Source organism: Hermetia illucens, chromosome 6, assembly GCF_905115235.1.
Source record: "Hermetia illucens chromosome 6, iHerIll2.2.curated.20191125, whole genome shotgun sequence".
NCBI lineage: Eukaryota > Metazoa > Arthropoda > Insecta > Diptera > Stratiomyidae > Hermetia > Hermetia illucens.
Genome location: NC_051854.1, coordinates 85012446 through 85032003, shown reverse-complemented (window position 1 = coordinate 85032003; position 19558 = coordinate 85012446). Strand labels below are relative to the sequence as shown.

General features: G+C 43.6%; 1 protein-coding gene across 3 annotated transcripts; it reads left to right on the top strand.

The window, feature by feature from the left end:
- Positions 1-318: 318 nt before the first annotated feature.
- On the top strand, positions 319-15237 carry LOC119659014 (protein transport protein Sec23A). 3 transcript variants are annotated; one of them, XM_038066898.1, is made up of 9 exons: positions 319-475; positions 530-808; positions 866-2121; positions 2181-2334; positions 13610-13761; positions 13831-14077; positions 14147-14296; positions 14413-14433; positions 14915-15004. In XM_038066898.1, the coding sequence occupies exons 2-9, from the start codon at positions 530-532 to the stop codon at positions 15002-15004; spliced, it is 2349 nt and encodes a 782-aa protein (XP_037922826.1). In that variant the 5' UTR covers positions 319-475. The 3 variants fall into 3 exon arrangements, with proteins under 3 accessions (XP_037922826.1, XP_037922827.1, XP_037922829.1); XM_038066899.1 differs by lacking the exon at positions 319-475 and having other exon boundaries at positions 14915-15237; XM_038066901.1 differs by lacking the exons at positions 319-475; positions 14413-14433 and having other exon boundaries at positions 14915-15237.
- The last annotated feature ends 4321 nt before the right edge of the window (positions 15238-19558 follow it).

Genomic DNA, 19558 nt, shown 5'->3' with positions numbered 1-19558 from the left:
GATGCTAGTCGCTTGCCTTTCCAAAGAATAAATGCCATTGATGTTTGTCCTATTTATGTCCGCTATCAATCGCAAATCATTTTGGCTTTTGAAACTTTCCTCAAAAGCTCTTCTTGTACATTAAAATCAAGCAATTTGCTTACTAAAATCGAAATGCTCGTTACTTACGGATCCCTAATTGCTGATTACTAACTATCATATCTGTTTACTTAGAAGTCTCCTTTCTTCCTTTCAAACCGTAGTGTTTTTTAAGAAAAATAATTTAATTATTATTATTATTAACTAAAACTTTCCCTGCCATTTTCCCCCGGTTAATGCAACCACAATCGAACGCAGCCCCACCACTTACCAGCCCTGAAAAATTTCTCCGACAACTGTCAAAGATTGACGTGGCCGAAAATTGGGAAAGGCGACGGACATTGAATTCGTTGCAATTCACAAATAATTGGATCGTCATAGGCTTTATTTAGCTACGGTAAGTGATTTTCATTATTTTTTATTCAAGAATAAAATATACTTATCATTGTAGATGACGACCTATGAGGAATTTATTCAACAAAATGAAGATCGAGACGGGATCCGTCTTACATGGAATGTCTGGCCTTCGAGCAGGATCGACGCGGGTAGGCTTGTGGTTCCACTTGCCTGTCTATATCAGCCCCTGAAGGAGCGGCCTGATCTGCCTCCCGTGCAATATGACCCGGTGTTATGTACGCGCAGTACATGTCGGGCTATTTTGAATCCAATGTGCCAGGTTGACTACAGGGCCAAGTTGTGGGTTTGCAACTTCTGTTTCCAGAGAAATCCGGTAAGGATCTAACTAACTTCCGAAAGTAATTTCATAACGATCTGTCCCTAACTTTAGTTCCCAGCTCAATATGCTGCTATCTCGGAGCAACATCAACCGGCCGAATTGATTCCCGGATTCAGCACAATCGAATACATCATCACGCGAGCTCCTTGTATGCCGCCAGTGTTCCTTTTCCTCGTCGATACATGCATGGATGACGAGGAACTAACCGCGCTCAAGGACTCACTGCAGATGTCGTTGAGTCTCCTGCCTCAAACTGCTCTAGTTGGCCTTATAACGTTCGGGAAGATGGTGCAAGTCCACGAACTTGGCACAGAAGGTTGTTCGAAAAGTTACGTTTTCCGTGGCACGAAAGATTTGACGGCGAAACAGATCCAAGAAATGTTAGGCCTTGGGCGGGGCGGCTATGCAGGTCAAGTCAACCCTCAGCAACAGCAGCAACAACAAATGCGCGGCCCAGGGGCGCAACCAATTCCGCCTGGAAGTCGCTTCCTGCAGCCTGTGAACAAATGCGATATGGCTTTGACCGATTTGTTGGGCGAATTGCAACGAGATCCGTGGCCAGTGCCGCAGGGAAAACGTTACTTACGATCAACAGGAGCCGCACTTTCGATTGCCGTTGGCCTTTTGGAGTGTACCTACCCGAACACTGGGGCCAGAATATTGATGTTCGTTGGAGGCCCTTGCTCTCAAGGACCAGGTCAAGTAGTCGACGATGAACTGAAACATCCAATTCGCTCGCATCACGACATCCAAAAAGATAATGCTCGCTACATGAAAAAGGCGATCAAACACTACGACTCGTTGGCTCTGCGGGCGGCTACAAACGGTCACTGCGTCGACATTTACTCCTGCGCGTTGGATCAAACCGGTCTCCTGGAGATGAAGCAATGTTGCAATTCGACCGGTGGACACATGGTCATGGGAGACTCCTTCAACTCATCGCTGTTCAAACAAACTTTCCAACGCGTCTTTGTCCGTGATCAGCAGCATGAATTGAAGATGGCTTTCAACGGGGCGATCGAAGTGAAATGCTCGCGCGAACTGAAAATCAGTGGCGGAATTGGTTCTTGTGTGTCGCTCAATGTGAAAAACGCATCCGTGTCCGAGACTGAAATTGGAATGGGCAACACAACTCAATGGAAGATGTGCACTTTGAATCCCAGCACAACAATGGCTTTCTTCTTCGAAGTGGTAAACCAACACGCCTCGCCAATACCGCAGGGTGGGCGTGGCTGCATTCAGTTCATAACGCAGTATCAGCATTCAAGCGGACAGCGCAGGATCCGAGTGACTACAGTCGCTAGAAAGTAATATTTGTGAAAACTTCTGAGTTTGCTATTACTTCATAAGTTGCTTTTCTCAACAGCTGGGCTGACGCTACCACGAATATTCATCATATCAGCGCTGGATTCGATCAAGAAGCAGCAGCTGTAATTATGGCGCGGATGGTTGTTTACCGTGCTGAAACCGATGAAGGTCCAGACGTTCTGCGTTGGGTTGATCGACAGCTTATCAGATTGGTGAGTAGTTGAAGCTAAGGAAGGTTCATTTATCTATGCACAGCTTGCTCCGATATCTTGTTAAATGAGGTTAAAAGGCCTAACAGTACCATAGGTATTACTTTCGTGGCGTAAAATAAGTATTTTAAGGGACCGGTAGAAGCACTCGCCAAATCAGTCGATGACCTTCGCGTGTCTTTATAGCCAAAAACTCTAATAGTCTTCCCAGGTATATTGTTAATGTTCCTGTGCTATGCAGCTCGTGTGAAAAGAACTACCTACAGTTTCTGCGAGTATTTTGATGGCTCCTGGCTACCAAGAAGAACTTGTGTTGAAAACGGTCCTATCGCGTTCTGTACGCGTCTATCAACTTGGGACAAGCTGCTACATAAAATGTTTACAGATCGCAATCGTGTACCGGAATGTATTGAGATATTTCGACAGTTTGATGGTGCCTGGCGATCCATCGCCTCACCATTGAATTGTATTGGCTACTTTCGGGTCCGTAACCGGCTTAGATAAAAAATCTCCACTATCGAACGATAAAGTAGACTCAGCGAGTCAGTGAATGAGTTATCTTCCCTAGCCCTATGTATCATATTCGTTGGAAGCTGGAGAACGTAGCTCAGTTAGTGATATTTCTCTGGGCGATGCTTTTACGTGGAGACGAAGTTCGGGGTTTTGTGGTCAATCTTTACCGTGAAAGAGAAAGTGTGGGATGCTGCTATAAATGGCTAGCAGTTTTCGGTCTTAAGTACTGTATTATTTTCCTCCATCCATTTTAATTTCATTGTCATTACCCTTAACGCTGTGCAAGCGAAACAAAACAAGATGAACACAGATATTACTGGTGGCTAAGATTCGCACCTATAGCTACGATATTGTGAGGCTGGCGCCTCTATCCCTTCAACCATAATGGAGTTGCAAGCCACTCGGGGCTCCCCACATTTCTTGCAACCGTTGCTTATGTTCATTCTGATGGTTTCCTTCGAACATATTGGCGTCGCTAAATGAAACCAGAAACAAACGTTTTTCGTTTACATATTTCTTTTGAGAGTAAAATAAACATCAATATTCAAATGAAAGGACAATTATCTTTTTCCAGTCTTCAACGATATAATGGCGATACCACCTTGCAAAATCCAGCCTGGATTTTTTTCATTTTGGTCTTCAATTTCCTTTCTTTGGTTAACCAATGTTCTTCAAAATCCCATAATTTTATTTCGGGCAAAACCAAAATATCCAACTGATATCGCTACCGCTGAAAAAAGCGATTGACCCTCAAAATCGTTGTCGATTGCTTTCCATGTTCCGTGTGCCGTCGATCAGCTCCGAGACATCGGTTCATTATTTCCAGCTCCTTAGCCCACAAATCCCTTCTAGTCACATTTTACGACCAGCAAGGAATAATATGAGTAAGTTGTATCTCCCAATCCTCCCCTTGGATACTATAATAAAGGTTTTCCTGATGATTTAATTTCGCTCGTATCTAATTCGAAACGTCTAGTTTAGAAGACAAATGAAATTCCCTCCTTGTTGTATCATCATCCTTTTTTTAAAGAAGGTGGAAATCTTCAAAAGACTAACCTCAGAGTTCACGAACCCTGAGTGGTTGGGTTTCTTACCCACTAAAGACACCTCGCGCCAAGCTACGATTGAGATTTCCCATCCCCACCTTTCTTTGCATATTAAGATTTCATTTTTATTGGGAGAAGACCCTATATTCCACCCCAGCACTTTGGTGGGCTTCGTTGAGGAACTGGCTATTCCTCAGTAGCTTATATCTTTGAGCATCCTTTATGTTAGCAAGTTGTTTGGCTTTACTCTTTTCAGGTGTCTCATTATATCAGCGATATCAGTCAATTTTTGGACTTCGTTATTCTCATGTGATTATACTCGGTGGCATTCTGAATGAGCCAGGGAACGTGTACTATGCTTCAAAGCACTTTATTTGAGAACGTTTGATTCTTTGGTGCAGCCACAGAGCTCGGATACCATACGTCCATATGGGTCTTAGGATCTGCCTATAAATTAGCAGCTTGTCGTCGATGGTCAGCTGAAAATTCCTCCCTAATAGCCAGTACGTCTGTCTGTATCTGGCATTTAACTCGTCCTTCTTTCTTAGAATGTTGATTTATGTCACACCTGACCAAAGCATAGTATTTGCTTTTTTTCCAATGCATTTTCTATCCGAATCGTGATCCTGTGCACCTGTTCGATTGTGGAATGGCGTATTGGGTAATGGTTCACTTTACTGACTGGCGTTAAGCATGTAGCCGCTTGTGTTTCTAGAGCTCGGAAGGTGCTTTCTAGATCCTTTGCAAACAGATCTGCCTTATCCTGTGCGAAACAAACCCATTGTCCGTTCCCTTGGTTAATAGGTGGAATTTGTTATCTGGGTCTTTTTAGATCTTTCGCGGCCTTTCACAGACAGTAGCCTATGTCTTTTTGTGCTGCAAGATCAGAGACATATCTGCTGAGGGACTCGTTTCTATATTTGTTAATTAAAGCCTTTAGCTTGTTTGTCAAAATGTTTAGGGTTTTCTTCCTTCCCATTGTGCGGTTTCTTTGCCATAGTTTGTGAGCTCTACTTTTTTCTGTAATTTTGTTTGTCTAGGAGGATAGTGTTTTCTTCTCATTTTTTCGATGACCAGCATCATAACAGGCAAGTGATCGGAGATTATATTTTCATTATTGACAACATGAATGTACTTGTTTGAAACCCCTTTATTTACGAAGAAATCAATGACATCGAGTGTTTTTCTCATGTCAGTATGCCAGTATGTAGGCTTACCGCTGGAGTGGAAATTGCACTTTTGTGCTCTTCATCATCATCATCAACGGCGCAACAACCGGTATCCGGTCTAGGCCTGCCTTAATAAGGAACTCCAGACATCCCGGTTTTGCGCCGAGGTCCACCAATTCGATATCCCTAAAAGCTGTCTGGCGTCCTGACCCATGCCATCGCTCCATCTTAGGCAGGGTCTACCTCGTCTTCTTTTTCTACCATAGATATTGCCCTTATAGACTTTCCGGGTGGGATCATCCTCATCCATACGGATTAAGTGACCCGCCCACCGTAACCTATTGAGCCGGATTTTATCTACAACCGGACGGTCATGGTATCGCTCATAGATTTCGTCATTGTGTAGGCTACGGAATCGTCCATCCTCATGTAGGGGGCTAAAAATTCTTCGGAGGATTCTTCTCTCGAACGCGGCCAAGAGTTCGCAATTTTTCTTGCTAAGAACCCAAGTTTCCGAGGAATACATGAGGACTGACAAGATCATAGTCTTGTACAGTAAGAGCTTTGACCCTATGGTGAGACGTTTCGAGCGGAACAGTCTTTGTAAGCTGAAATAGGCTCTGTTGGCTGACAACAACCGTGCGCGGATTTCATCATCGTAGTTGTTATCGGTTGTGATTTTCGACCCTAGATAGGAGAAATTGTCAACGGTCTCAAAGTTGTATTCTCCTATCCTTATTCTTCTTCGTGTTTGTGTTTGACTAGTGCGGTTTGATGTTGTTGGTTGATTCGTCTTCGGTGCTGACGTTGCCACCATATATTTTGTCTTGCCTTCATTGATGTGCAGCCCAAGATCTCGCACTAATCGCCGCCTGCTCGATCTGGATGAAGGCAGTTTGTACGTCTCGGGTGGTTCTTCCCATGATGTCGATATCGTCAGCATAGGCCAGTAATTGGGTGGACTTGAAGAGGATCGTACCTCTTGCATTTACCTCAGCATCACGGATCACTTTCTCGAGGGCCAGGTTAAAGAGGACGCATGATAGGGCATCCCCTTGTCGTAGACCGTTGTTGATGTCGAATGGTCTTGAGAGTGATCCTGCTGCTTTTATCTGACCTCGCACATTGGTCAGGGTCAGCCTAGTCAGTCTTATTAATTTCGTCGGGATACCGAATTCTCTTGTGGCGCGGCAGGATCTGCGGCATTCGAAATTTATTTCGAATGTTGCGGATGCGGACGGGTAGATGGCGAACTCTCCACTCACTCATTTTCTGAACGCACCAGGGGAGTGGAGAATTAGCGGTGGAAAAATGCCGTTGGTTGGGACAGTAAGGACCGCATGGAAATAAGCCGGTCTCTTCTGTTCCCAACCGCGGCGGTGTAAGCACTAAATAAAAAAGTGATCTTTGTGCGATTGTATATAGTACTTTGCCTAATTAGTGATAGATTTTAATCAATCATTTTATATAATAAATATTATGAAAACATAAGAAAATCACGCTCACTAGAAATTGTATTCGAAACAATATACTAAAACTTAGAAAAGGCAGAACAAAACAAAGAACAAAAATTGAGAAACATAATTATATTTTTATAAAGAAGTGACTGAACAGTGGTGACCCCGATAGAAACTACAGAAGAGGGAAAGGATCGCAGTGTTTTCCCAAAATCTCGGTCTACAGTCCGGTGCGTGTAGCACATTCATCGAATTTGCACTTTTCTCGCCCGAAAACGAGTCGAGGGCTGCGTCGCTAAAACGTCTGGGATTGTATGAAAACATTTCGCTCAGCTATCGCATAGCGAACTAATCCCCCAGTGCACCCAGGCAGAGCCACGCAGCAGGAACAGGAGTAGTCGCGGCAACGATCAGCAATAGCCCAAGAATCTCAAGTTCAAACCTCCGCCCCGGTGAAAGGAATCACCCGCGACTGCTGATCGCATTCACGCCAGCCCGAGCCGGAACTCAACAGATCGGAGGAGCTGTCCGGCCGACATCCGCCCAACTTAGGCAGCGGCAGGGATCGTCTTTTTGTACCCGTCGCAACGGGCCGGCCGAAAAGCAGCAGCAGCAGCTGAGCCAACGCATTCCGGAACTCTTGCTTCCTTGCAGCCGACGAAGCGCCTACGGATACGCTGCGCCGAGCCCCGGCCAGTGGCCCACCCCGCCCGATGAACAATTGCTTGCCGATTTGAAAATTCTTGTGAAAAAGCAACCCAACGCTACGAGCCGACGACGTAAACAACGTCGCATCGCAAACCTTCCGCACTCTACGACGGGCACAGGCAGGTACTTCGATTAACTTTCTTCGTTTCAATTTTCGTCGAAGGCGCATAAATCCCCGTCCGTCTACGGGTCCAGTCAGCCAGTTGTCCAGCAACAGCAAACAATACAACGAATTATCATCCAGCAGCACAAACTCAACAACAGCAGCAAACGGCCGTCCCCAGCACCGCTAACGCCGCAGCTACAGCCCGACGAATTCGAACCAGCGCCGCCGTCGAGGAGGACCCCAGCTCGGCTTGAAAGTAGCACACGCAAAGACAACTAGTTATATCCATTTCAAATTTATTTAATTGCATCATTTATTATATCAAGTGAAATTATTATTATCTCATCTCTATACTCATTTTATATCCATATCAAATTTAACTGTTATCATTAGTTGTGCAATATTCGCACTAATTGTTAATTATATTAAAAGTTCAAATTGTGATAATAATAATCAAAAATCGCTGCAAGAGACGGCGTTGAAGTGTTTCGCATCGTGGGTTCTCCGTTTCTTTGGTGTTGTTTTGGTCTGCGCTGGAGAGCGTCCGCTTCGGTCGTAATTTGCTCTGTCCGTGCGTGCATTTGTGGGTGCGGCCTGCCGTGTCGGCGTAAAATTCACCGCGTTTCGTTATAAATTCACCGCGTCTGCATTACAACTCGTGCTTCTCGTGAAACAAGATGTCGTTTGACGGCAAAGACGCGGCAGGCCCATCGGACCCACAAGTGACCGCCCTCGCCGTACGCGTTCCTCCGTTTTGGCGGCGGAACCCCGAGCTGTGGTTCGTGCATTTGGAAGCGCAGTTCCAAATGTCCGGCATCACATCGGACGCGACCCGTTTCAACTACGCGGTGGTCGGCCTGGACGAAGAGTCCATACTTCTGGTGTCCGACGTAGTGAAGTCGGCATCGTACTCGCAGCTCAAGAGCGAGTTGATCAGGCGCCTGTCGGCAAGCGAGTCGGCAAAATTAGACCACTTGCTGGCGGGTTTAACGTTGGGGGATCGAACTCCCAGCCAATTGCTTCGTGAAATGAGGCAATTGGGTGGGAGCAAGATCGGCGACGATCTGATCAAGTCGCTCTGGCTGCGTCGGCTCCCGGAGGGCACCCAGGCGATCCTAGCCTGCGTCTCCGGTTCCTTGGAGGAACTGGCAGCGACGGCCGACCAGGTACAGGAGGTGTACGTTCGCCCAACCATAGCGGCCGTTCAACCACAGTCGGATGAGGTGAGCGACTTACGGCGCGAGATAGCGGCTTTAACGGCCAGCGTCGCCGAGATGCGGGCGACGTTGGACGCTCAGCGTTCGAGTGCCAGGTCGCGAGCTCGCTCACGATCTGCCACACGAAAAGGGCGTTCGGGTAGCAGGTCGTCAAGACAGCCTGCGGACACAGGTATTTGCTGGTATCATCGTAACTTCGGAGATAAAGCGACAAGATGTACGCTACCTTGCAAATTCGCGCCTACCGCAAAAAACTAGGTCCGCGGGGGGTCTTGGCGACGGCCACCCAGAGCGCAGCGCCACGTCGCCTAACTATTTTCGACCCCCTCAGCAGACGCAACTACCTCGTCGACACGGGTGCGGAGGTTTCGGTTCTACGTACCCCAGCATCATCGACTATTTCCACAACCCCTCAAACTGGCGGCAGCAAATTCCTCCCGCATCAATACATACGGGTACAGGCAAGTGGACGTGAGTCTTGGCTTGCGTAGGACGTTTCCGTGGCGAAGAGACCGGCTTATTTCCATGCGGTCCTTACTGTCCCAACCAACGGCATTTTTCCACCGCTAATTCTCCACTCCCCTGGTGCGTTCAGAAAATGAGTGAGTGGAGAGTTCGCCATCCACCCGTCCGCATCCGCAACATTCGAAATAAATTTCGAATGCCGCAGATCCTGCCGCGCCACACTCTCATGGCCGTGTACAGTTTTACCCTGGCTATGCTATCATAGGCGGCTTTAAAGTCGATGAACAGATGGTGCAACTGTTGTCCATACTCCAACAGTTTTTCCATCGCTTGCCGCAGAGAGAAAATCTGATCTGTTGCTGATTTGCCTGGAGTGAAGCCTCTTTGGTATGGCCAATGATGTTCTGGGCGTATGGGGCTATCCGGCCTAGCAAGATAGTGGAGAATATTTTATAGATGGTACTCAGCAACGTGATACCTCTATAATTGCTGCACTGTGTGATATCTCCCTTTTTATGTATGAGACAGATAATGCCTCGTTGTTAATCGTCAGGCACTGATTCGCTGTCCCATACCTTGAGCACAAGTTGATGAACCACTTGGTGTAACTGGTCGCCTTCATATTTAACCAATTCGGCTGTAATTCCATCGGCTCCTGGCGACTTATGATTTTTTAGCCGATGAATTGCACGGATTGTTTCTCCTAAACTTGGTGGCGTCTTCAGTTGGCGGGACCTCCAACTCGCCGATGTTCTGGTTGTTCAGTAGCTCATCAAAGTACTCAACCCATCGCTCTAATATGCCCATTCTGTCGGAAATCACATTTCCCTCTTTGTCTCGGCAGGATGAGCATCGAGGTGTATAAGGCTTCATCCTGCTGACTTGTTGGTAAAACTTCCGCGCCTGGTGCGGTTGCTCCCTGTACTTTTCTACTTCACAGACTTATTGGTTCTCCCAGGCTTCCTTTTTCCGTCTGTGAAGTCACTTCTCCGCTCGACGGAGTTTGTGAAAAGTCTCTGCGCGTGCCCGCGTTCTTTGAGAATGCAACATTACTCGGTATGCGGCATTCTTCCGTTCCGTTGCTAGCTTACATTCATCGTCAAACCAGCCGTTCCGACTCTTTTTGCGGCTGGGGCCAAGTATGTTTGTGGCCGTATCCATGATAACGTTCTTCAGGTGATTGTGAAGATCATTTGTTGATGCTTCATCTCCAGGTCCTCTGTTGACTGCGGTTATTGCAGCATCCATTTCCCTCTTATAGGTGTCGCGGAGGGTTGTTGTGGATGGCTTCAGTGTTCACTCTCACCTGATTGTCAGAGGGGATTCTAGGTGGTATTGTTATTCGAGCTCGGAGCACCATGCCAACGAGATAGTGATCCGAGTCTATATTGGCCCCCCTATATGTTCTGACATTCATCAAGGCTGAGAGGTGGCGGCGTTCGATCAACACGTGGTCAATTTGGTTGAAAGTGGTCCCGTCTGGAGAGGCCCACGTATGTTTGTGGACCGCTTTCCGCGCAAACCAGGTACTTCCAACAACCATTTCGTGTGACCCCGCTAATTGAATAGTCCGCAATCCGTTATCATTTGTTTTTTCGTGTAAGCTATGGGAGCCAACGTATCGCCTGAATACTGGCTCCTTCCCTACTTGGCTGTTAAAATCCCCAAGTATGATTTTAATATCATATCTGGGACAGGTTTCGAGGGTTCGTTCTACTGCCTCGTAGAAGGTATCCTTCTCCGACTCTGCAGTCTCCTCTGTAGGGGCGTGAACGTTTATGAGGCTTATATTTCTAAACTTGCCTCGCAAGCGCAGAGTGCATAGCCGTTCGCTTATGTTTTCAAAGCCGATAACAGCAGATTTCATTTTTTGGCTGACTAAGAAACCTACTCCGAGCACATGGTTTACTGGATGACCGCTATAATATATGGTGTAGTGGCTCTTCTCCAGGAAACCGGTCCCTGTCCATCGCATCTCTTGCAACGCCGTTATATCAGCCCTATATTGGGACAGGGTATCGGCTAGCTGCTCATCAGCTTCATCTCTGTACAGGGAGCGCACGTTCCATGAGAAAATGCGCAAATCGGTGTTCCGTTGTCGTTGCCGGGTCCGTCGTTTTAAAATCCGTCCTGTCCGAGGCTCCTGTTGTGGCTTCGTAACAAGTTGTTTTCCGTGTAGGGTTGTCAGCCCTACCTGGACCTGGAGGACCAGTTGGTACAATTTGTCCCGTTTTTAGGCGCGGGAGACTCGCCTTCATCCTTCTCCGTCTGCAGCACTTTTGTGCTCTTCCTGCTTCAAATAACGCTCCGCCTCTAGATGCTGTTAACCTAGATCCCCAGAATCCATTTGCGTTAAAGTCACCTCATAAAAAGAAGGAGCTTCCGATGAACTGGAAAAGCCGAGCGAAATCTTCGTTTTTAACACCGTAACGGGGCAGACAGTATATTAAGGAGGTCTTCACAACTTTGTTAAATAGTTGTACACCAATATGTACAGCTTGCATTTGTTCATCTTCAATCTCCTTATTCGTTTTGTCTGATACCCTCTTTAACGAAGATTGCAGTGCCCCACTGGCTTAGTGACTGGGATGTGTTGCATGATATGAGCAAAAGCCACAGATTTTAGTGTTCATAGGCCTGGTGAGGCGGCTTTCTGAGATAACGCGTATGTCTATCTTTTCAGTATTAAGAAAAGCTTCCAACTCTTGTAGGTGCTGTTGCAGTCAATTTGCATTCAACGTTATGATTTTCAGGAAATTTGTCATTTGGGTTTCTTATTATATTTTTGTCTCCTTACGTTATACTGCTCAAGTTTGTCAAACATTTGTTTGTTTGCTAGTTGTTGTTCGTCAAGTCTCCGATTTAATATGTCAAGTCTCTCTAAAACAGTTCTCAGTATTTAGTTTCCATCGCCATTTTTTTTGTTGGTTAGTGCACCGTGCCTTACCACGTGCGAGGATTCTATTTTCTCGGATCTAACAACAAGCGTTGGGCTGGTTTTGCTAGGCTTAGTTTGTCGTTTTTCGGGAGCAGCCAACTTTGACGGCAGCGGTCCTTTACATCTTAGCTTCTGAAATTCTTTCGCTACTTCACAACCTGTGTAATTGGCTGGGTGTTGGCCCTAACAATTTACAAATTTTGCCGGGGAAGCTCTGCTGTTTGGACATTTTGAAGATTCACGGTCACCAGTACATTTCCCACAGCTTGGATTTCGATTATAATACCTTTGAGTGTGGGGTATTAGGTCGCAGACTTTTCTCAGTGGCTCCATTGTGACCTTCAGATTAAGGACAGCTCTTAAGTTGTGAATTCTGTTCATCATCCTGAACAGTTTACTCGGCCGATATCTTATATATAAAAATCAATTGCTGTTCGTTAGTCTCGCTAAAATTCGAGAACGGCTGAACGGATTTATCTTATCTTGGTTTTGAAATGTCCGTGGAGGTCTAGGGAAGGTTTAAAAGGTGAGAAAAATTCAAATAATTGCCGATAAAACCCTAAAAACAGCACTTTTCTTCTTCCCATATAAACGTTTTTTTCTAAATAAAATTTAGAGTCAATTTGAATTTTATTGATATTTGATAAAGTTCAATTACTCACTGTGGTAATCGGACCTCATATTACAGCTATGAAACGGACAAATTTTTTAACGCAACTAGAAATATTTGACAACCAAGTGACAATCTTTTATTTCTTAAAAGCCAAAAGACTTATCAAATGTTTCACAGCTCAGAACATGTTGTATTGGAAAATAGAATTTCTGTTTTTAGTATTTTTGTTTCTCACCGTTTAAACCTTCTCTGAATTTCCATAAATATTTCAAGACCAAACTAGACTACCTAGACCTAGACTAGATATTAAGTTTTGTTACAAATTAAATTTCTGAACGCAACGATAATATTTGACATTAGATTTGACAACCAACTAATATGTCAATCCATCCTGTTGCACTTTAGAACACGGAAAGAAGTATTACGATATTGCGTTACGATATCTATGAGTGCGCGAGAACTTTCTTTACTTTGGCAATCCTTTGTGATAGTGACATTCCAGAAAACGTGCTCTTTTTTTTGATATTTTGCGATTGTAACACTTTACTGCTAAGTGAGCGAAACATTTTCTCACTTTCATTATTTACCATTTACGATGCCGAGGAGAAGACGACCTGACTTAGGTCGTCGCAGTCAATCAAATGTGCGAAGAGCTAGCTCACGTGCTAACCGCACTGATTGCTATGTCAGAATTGCTTTATTTCGTGAGTGATAATGAAGTAGATAGGCTTAGAATGCAACGAGTTCATGCACATCAAACACAACAACAGCAATCACGACATAATGAAATTGATTGAATCCGCAGACGGAATGCTTCACAATATGCCTTTTTATAAAATACGGATTCGTTTTGTTTGTTTTAAAATTATTTTATACAAACGTTTGATTGAGGCAGTACGAAGTCTGTAGGGTCAGCTAGTTACTTTATAAAATATGCATATTACTGTGGAAAAAAATTAAAGCAATGCAGCGATTTCTTCCCACATTTCCACCGACAGACTTAAGTCATTTTTCCGACAGTACTCTAATGGATTATGTCTTTACAGTGCCAGAAATTCGGTGAATACAGCAAAGACGATCCCAACAGTTTCCGACTAGCAGAAAATTTCAGCTTGTATCCACAGTTCATGTACCATTTGAGAAGGTCGCAGTTCTTGCAAGTATTCAACAATTCACCAGATGAAACAACTTTCTACAGGTAAAAACCAAAATGAACGGGCACTCGATTTTAACGATTTTTTTATGCTCTGAACGTATCTTTTTTCAGGCATATGTTGATGAGGGAGGATTTGACACAGTCTCTGATTATGATTCAGCCTATTCTATACAGTTATTCATTCAACGGTCCCCCGGAACCCGTTTTATTAGATACTTCATCAATTCAACCGGATCGTATTTTGCTGATGGACACTTTCTTCCAAATTTTGATTTACCATGGTGAAACGATTGCACAGTGGCGGGCATTGAAGTATCAAGATATGCCAGAATATGAGAATTTCAAACAACTACTGCAGGTTAGTCGCTTGTATTTCCCACATTCAATGATGGTAGCTTACTAGAATTATTTTTCTTTTATCACATAGGCACCGGTTGATGATGCACAAGAGATTTTACAGACGAGATTCCCGATGCCACGTTACATTGATACCGAACACGGTGGCTCTCAGGCTCGTTTCTTGCTATCGAAAGTCAATCCTTCTCAGACTCATAACAATATGTATGCCTACGGCCAGGTAATTTTCGATAATTTCACTTGCGTTTGTTCTTTTGTATTAATTGGTTTTCAATTTCTGTAAAATTTCACGTTTGTACGTTTTTATTTGTTGATGCAAAATTTGAATTGAATCAGCCGGCGATTGGTGGAAATGCGGTATTTATTTTTGCAATTTTCTCTATTTAGTTCTTACGGTGGTGCTGGGGTTCGATTCTACGTATTAATAGCACAATGTCTACTGAGTGTTAGCATTGACAATCCTTAGTTAAGATGTTCTTCGAATTCGGGACACTTCCGAAAGATCAGTTAAATGGTCCTAAAATTTTTCGAAGAACTATTGATAGTTGAAGGGGAAGTGGGTTTTTAGCGTTACTTATTTTTAATTTTTTCACAAATATTAGGTATTGGTGAAGGGGATATAATTAGATTGTAGAATTTAGTGATTGAAAATTGAAGCTAGATCACGCATTCGCGTATTAAATGTTTTCAACTTAGGAGTATCAAATATACGATAAATCATAAGGAGAAAATAAATCAACGGCGGAAAAGCGAATATCAGCTTACTTTCTTTTTTTAGTTCAATTTCTCCACACACTTCTCTATCAAGTACTTACCCTCAATTAAATTTTTCTTTTAGGATTCTTGTGCTCCAGTCCTAACAGATGATGTGTCGCTGCAAGTATTCATGGAACATTTAAAGAAATTGGCTGTGTCGTCGACGACTTAATCCTCTGTCGTCTCGTCGCTACGGTCATTTTTAATTTTTATTATGTATTGTTTTTATTTTAAATTGCAATTCATCAAAGCAAGAATATTTGTAGCTTACAAAGCTAATAACAGGAAACATTCAATGATATGTCGATATTATGGAAGCGCGAGGTATTTCGTTTGTATGATTTAGTGGTTGGAAATATAAAAAACAAGCTTGAAAGAAAAAAGAAATGTTTGTTTGTCATTAATCATTTTCGTTTCATTTCTCATCAGGACTTTTGCTAGCCAGCCTTCATTTCTTTATAGATTTTATCCAGAATATAATTTTCGCTTTTTTAATATCTGATTCGGAATCGAATGAATTCATTTTCTTTTTTTACGTAAAACAAATCTTTATTAAAAACAGTTTACTGTCTGTTCGTCTGCCACACTCACTCTGCTGTTGGTAACTTGGCGGAAGCCTAGCGCCTGTGAGCCCCCACTCATACAAGGAATGATATCATTCTACATTGGATCTAGACCGCAAAACAACCCCTTCTGCTGAAATGCAGCTAATGATAGTATGTTATTAATTTCTGTAATTTTTTGGGAAATTTCCCTAAAGTTCATCCCATATTATCTGTAATAATTCAGGCCATAAGATACAGTACGAGGCTGCAAATTTTGTTGAAAATCCTAACATTATCAAAAATGTTCCAGTTGGGCAAAGTTGCAATTTTCGCGTAAATTTGCTCCAATATTGTCTCCAGAACTAGGATAAAGCAGAAAAATTAACCTACACTTAAAACTATAATGATTAAAAAACTTACGGACAAGATGTGATGTGTTATAGCACCGACATAGCCCCGGAATTATCGGCGCAACGGTATCCGGTCTAGGCCTGCCATAGTAAGAAATTCAAGACATTCCGAGTTGGCGTCGAGGTCCACCAATTCGCCTACGTCATCGCTCCGTCTCGCGAGGATCTTCTTCTTGTACCATAAATATTGCCCTTATAGACTTTCCGGACTGAATTATCCTCACCTATACGGCTTAAATTACCCCCCACCACAACCTGTTGAGCGAGATTTTATCCATAACCAGACGATCGTAATATCATTCATAAATTTTGTTATTCTAAAAATTCTCCGAAGGATTCTTGTTTTGAACGCGGCCTCGGAATCGGAGAGTGGAAATAAAGTTCAAAGTACTCTAAATAATTCTTCAATACGCATGCTACACTTTTCACTAAGTAATGTCAGTACAAATGAAGCAGTATATCAGGAGAGTCGAAATTTTAAAGAGAAGGGCAGGAGGTTAAAAAAGTGGGGACGGGTAGTGTAGTCCACACGAGGGATTGGGAGGACTAGAATAGTTAACGGTGGATGGACCTGGACTTCCTCCATGTGAGAGGAGAGCAGCTTAAGCGGAATGGTATAAAAAGAATTGAGGACTTGATCGCATGCTAAGAAACTGAGGATGAAATTCTAGTTGAGCCAGGCCTGAATTCAGAGTATGAATTACTGAAACAACATCGAGTCTTATTAGTTCTGGAAAAAACGAAATTTTCGACCATCTTTTGAGGTGAGTGAGGTGGTATTAGTGATACTAACATTTATTCCAACTAGTCCTAGTCTATGTCTACACTGTAGAATGGGTGAGAAAGATAGGGAAACCCTCCAATCAGAAAGAAAAGGATAAAATTTGAGATGGATTACGTGGTTCATCAACGCTATTATACCTCGGCTCAGTCGTAGATATGTTGAAACCCGTCACCGCCAAACTGAGTTTTAAGTGAGTACGAGGATTTTCGGTAATGAACAATGTTGGGAAACAATGGCCTGCCTACCATGCTTAGAAAGGATTAATTAATAGACTACAAGGTTCCGGCCCAGGTTAAAGAGTATCACAATTGTACAGTGCTATTCACCAACGGAGACTTTCAATATAATGGAAAGCAATTGAGGAGAGGCTTCCTTAAGGTGACATTGTGAACGTGATGGGTGATTTGAATGCCACGATGGGCTCTGGCGGCACCTTGCTCGGACATGTGATGAGGAAACACGGTCTTGGCGATGTAACGAAAATGGTAGGGGCCTTCTGCAGCTTCTACCGCTTCGTTATTGATGGCAAATTGTTCATATACTGAAGCTTCCGTAAGATCAGTCGGGTTTCAACTGACCGACACGGTACAAGCAATCAGATTGACCACTTTGCGGTCGGCAGTAGATTCACGTGTTGGCTTCTAAATGTGCGTATCAAGAGAGGTGCTGACATCGGCCTCGAAAGGGATCACCACCGAACGCAACGCGCTCGAACTCCGACACTGTGTGAAATCGTAAGTATAATTTATTTTATTATGTCACGAACCACTTGTTCACTTCATCTGTGCTACACGTAAAACGTATACTAGCGAAAAAGCAGAAACCGTCTAATCTTTTCGAATAATTTAATCTCTAGAAACACCGCCAAATCACACTTAGATCCCGGAAAGTTCAACTTAATGTGCTCATGATAAAAGGTCAAGGAAATGGAAAATGCCACAGAACACAATGATTTAAAAATTGTGGAAAATGGATAGCTGAGTGGCTAAAGCGCCAGGCTGTTGTACGGAAGGCCGCGGTTCAAATCTCACTGGTGGCAGTGGGATTTGTATCGTGACTTAACGTCGGATACCACTCGACTCAGCTGTGAATGAGTAACTTAGTCAAATCAGGGTAATCATCTCGGGCGAGCGTAATGCTGACCACATTGCCTCCTACAGTGTACTACTGTAGTGTACCGTTACGGTCTTGAATGAAGTGCTCTAACACACTTCAAGGCCCTGATCCAATATAAACTGTTGCGCCAACGATTATTATTATTATTATTATACCGCATCACAAAAGAACTTGCATGTTGTCGCAAATTCTTCGATGGTCCTTTGGAGGTCGTTAACGACTCCTCCAAAAAGAGGAGAAATCATCTTTAAAGTTGCAGAGTTATTTATCGCTGCATATGCAGTTTCTGCAAATCTGCTACTTCCACTTGTACAAAAATCTTGGGAATCCGAGACCTTTCCCAGAGAGTGGAAGAAACGGTTGATAGTTAAGATTCCGGGCACTCATTTTGTGTGTAGCAATTGAAAGGGTATCTGCGTGCTCCCTACCGTCGCAAAGATAATTGTTAAAATAATCCTAGGACGCATTAAAGGACATCTCGAAAGCTTGATCGACAGAGAGCAGACTGGTTGCCGCTCTAAGTCCTCGTGTATTAACCACATCAACACCCTTCGGATCATCTTGGAACAGTGCGCGGAGTTCTTCGCTTCAACTGCTCTTCACTGGTTTAGAGAAAGCTTTTGACCACAGTTAGATACTAGACAGCTACCTCACTCCCCCTTGCCCCTCAAGGGGGGAAATCAGTGCGAGTACACACGATTTCAAATTGTTTTGCCCTTGAGCATGAGCGAGATGTACCGAAAACCCGATCAGCTGTGTTTGACATACCGCCCGGACTTGCCAATGTATTGGTGAAATTGGCAAGTTTTTGCTTATGTATAAGTGAATACGTGAAACAACTTTTTGCTATATGGGTGAGTACGCCGTAGTACCAGAATAGCAAAAGCTCACCGATCTCTCTCTTACCAATACGATTTGACGAAGATTATGCCTTTTCCATGTTTAGCGTCTCTGATGTGTACAGATAAGATTCTGCAAGCACATTTGCACGTGGGGTCATTTTAGTAAGGGTACTGCCTATAGTAGCACAGTAGATGCTTTTGGCGGCGTGAACAAGGAGTATATTTGGCGTGTTCTACATAGGAGGGAATTCCGGAGAAACTAATAGCTATTATCAAGGTGACACATGACGGCGCAAAAAATCGCGCATCGAAGGTATCAAACAATCAATTTGTATACATATCTGGGAATTATGGTTTTTGCAGACGGTTGCACCGAACTAGATGTTGCTCGACGCATAAACAGCGCTAGATCCGCTTTCGCTGCCTTGTCTAAAATCTGGAAATGTAGTTGTCTTAACATCAAGTTGAGACTGTTTTGTGCTAGTGTCAAGGGATATAATTATTTCCAACAATCTCAATTGCAACGTTGCCGTTACCAATAGGTAGAGATAAAGAGCTCATCTCATTGTTGTGCAATCAACAGTCAATAACATCGGCCTCAGGTAAATATCAACGTGATTGAATGGGTTTTAATTGCAGTGACTCGTAATGAAAGAATTACTGAATAATATCGCACCTACTATATTATATGTGTTGGGTATTACAAATCTGTCTATATTCCTAGAGGAAATATGGCTATATAGGAAACGCTAGTAGTGTTCAGAGATGGATATTAGTTCAGGCAGTAAAATTCATCAAAACAAGGAAAATATGGACAATGCGTCGGAACCACTCTGGGAACTTCCGGAGAGTAGATTTTTTTTCGTTTAAACTATACTTTAATATCTTAAGAAAAAAATGTGTAGGAGTTCGAATTGCACGGCTGCTTTAATTGCCCCATATGAGTGTGAGTGAGGTGTTTAAAACTTTAAACGCGTTTTTTCTGAAAACAACAAATTTCGAGTTGACCGGATCAACATCTCGAACTAT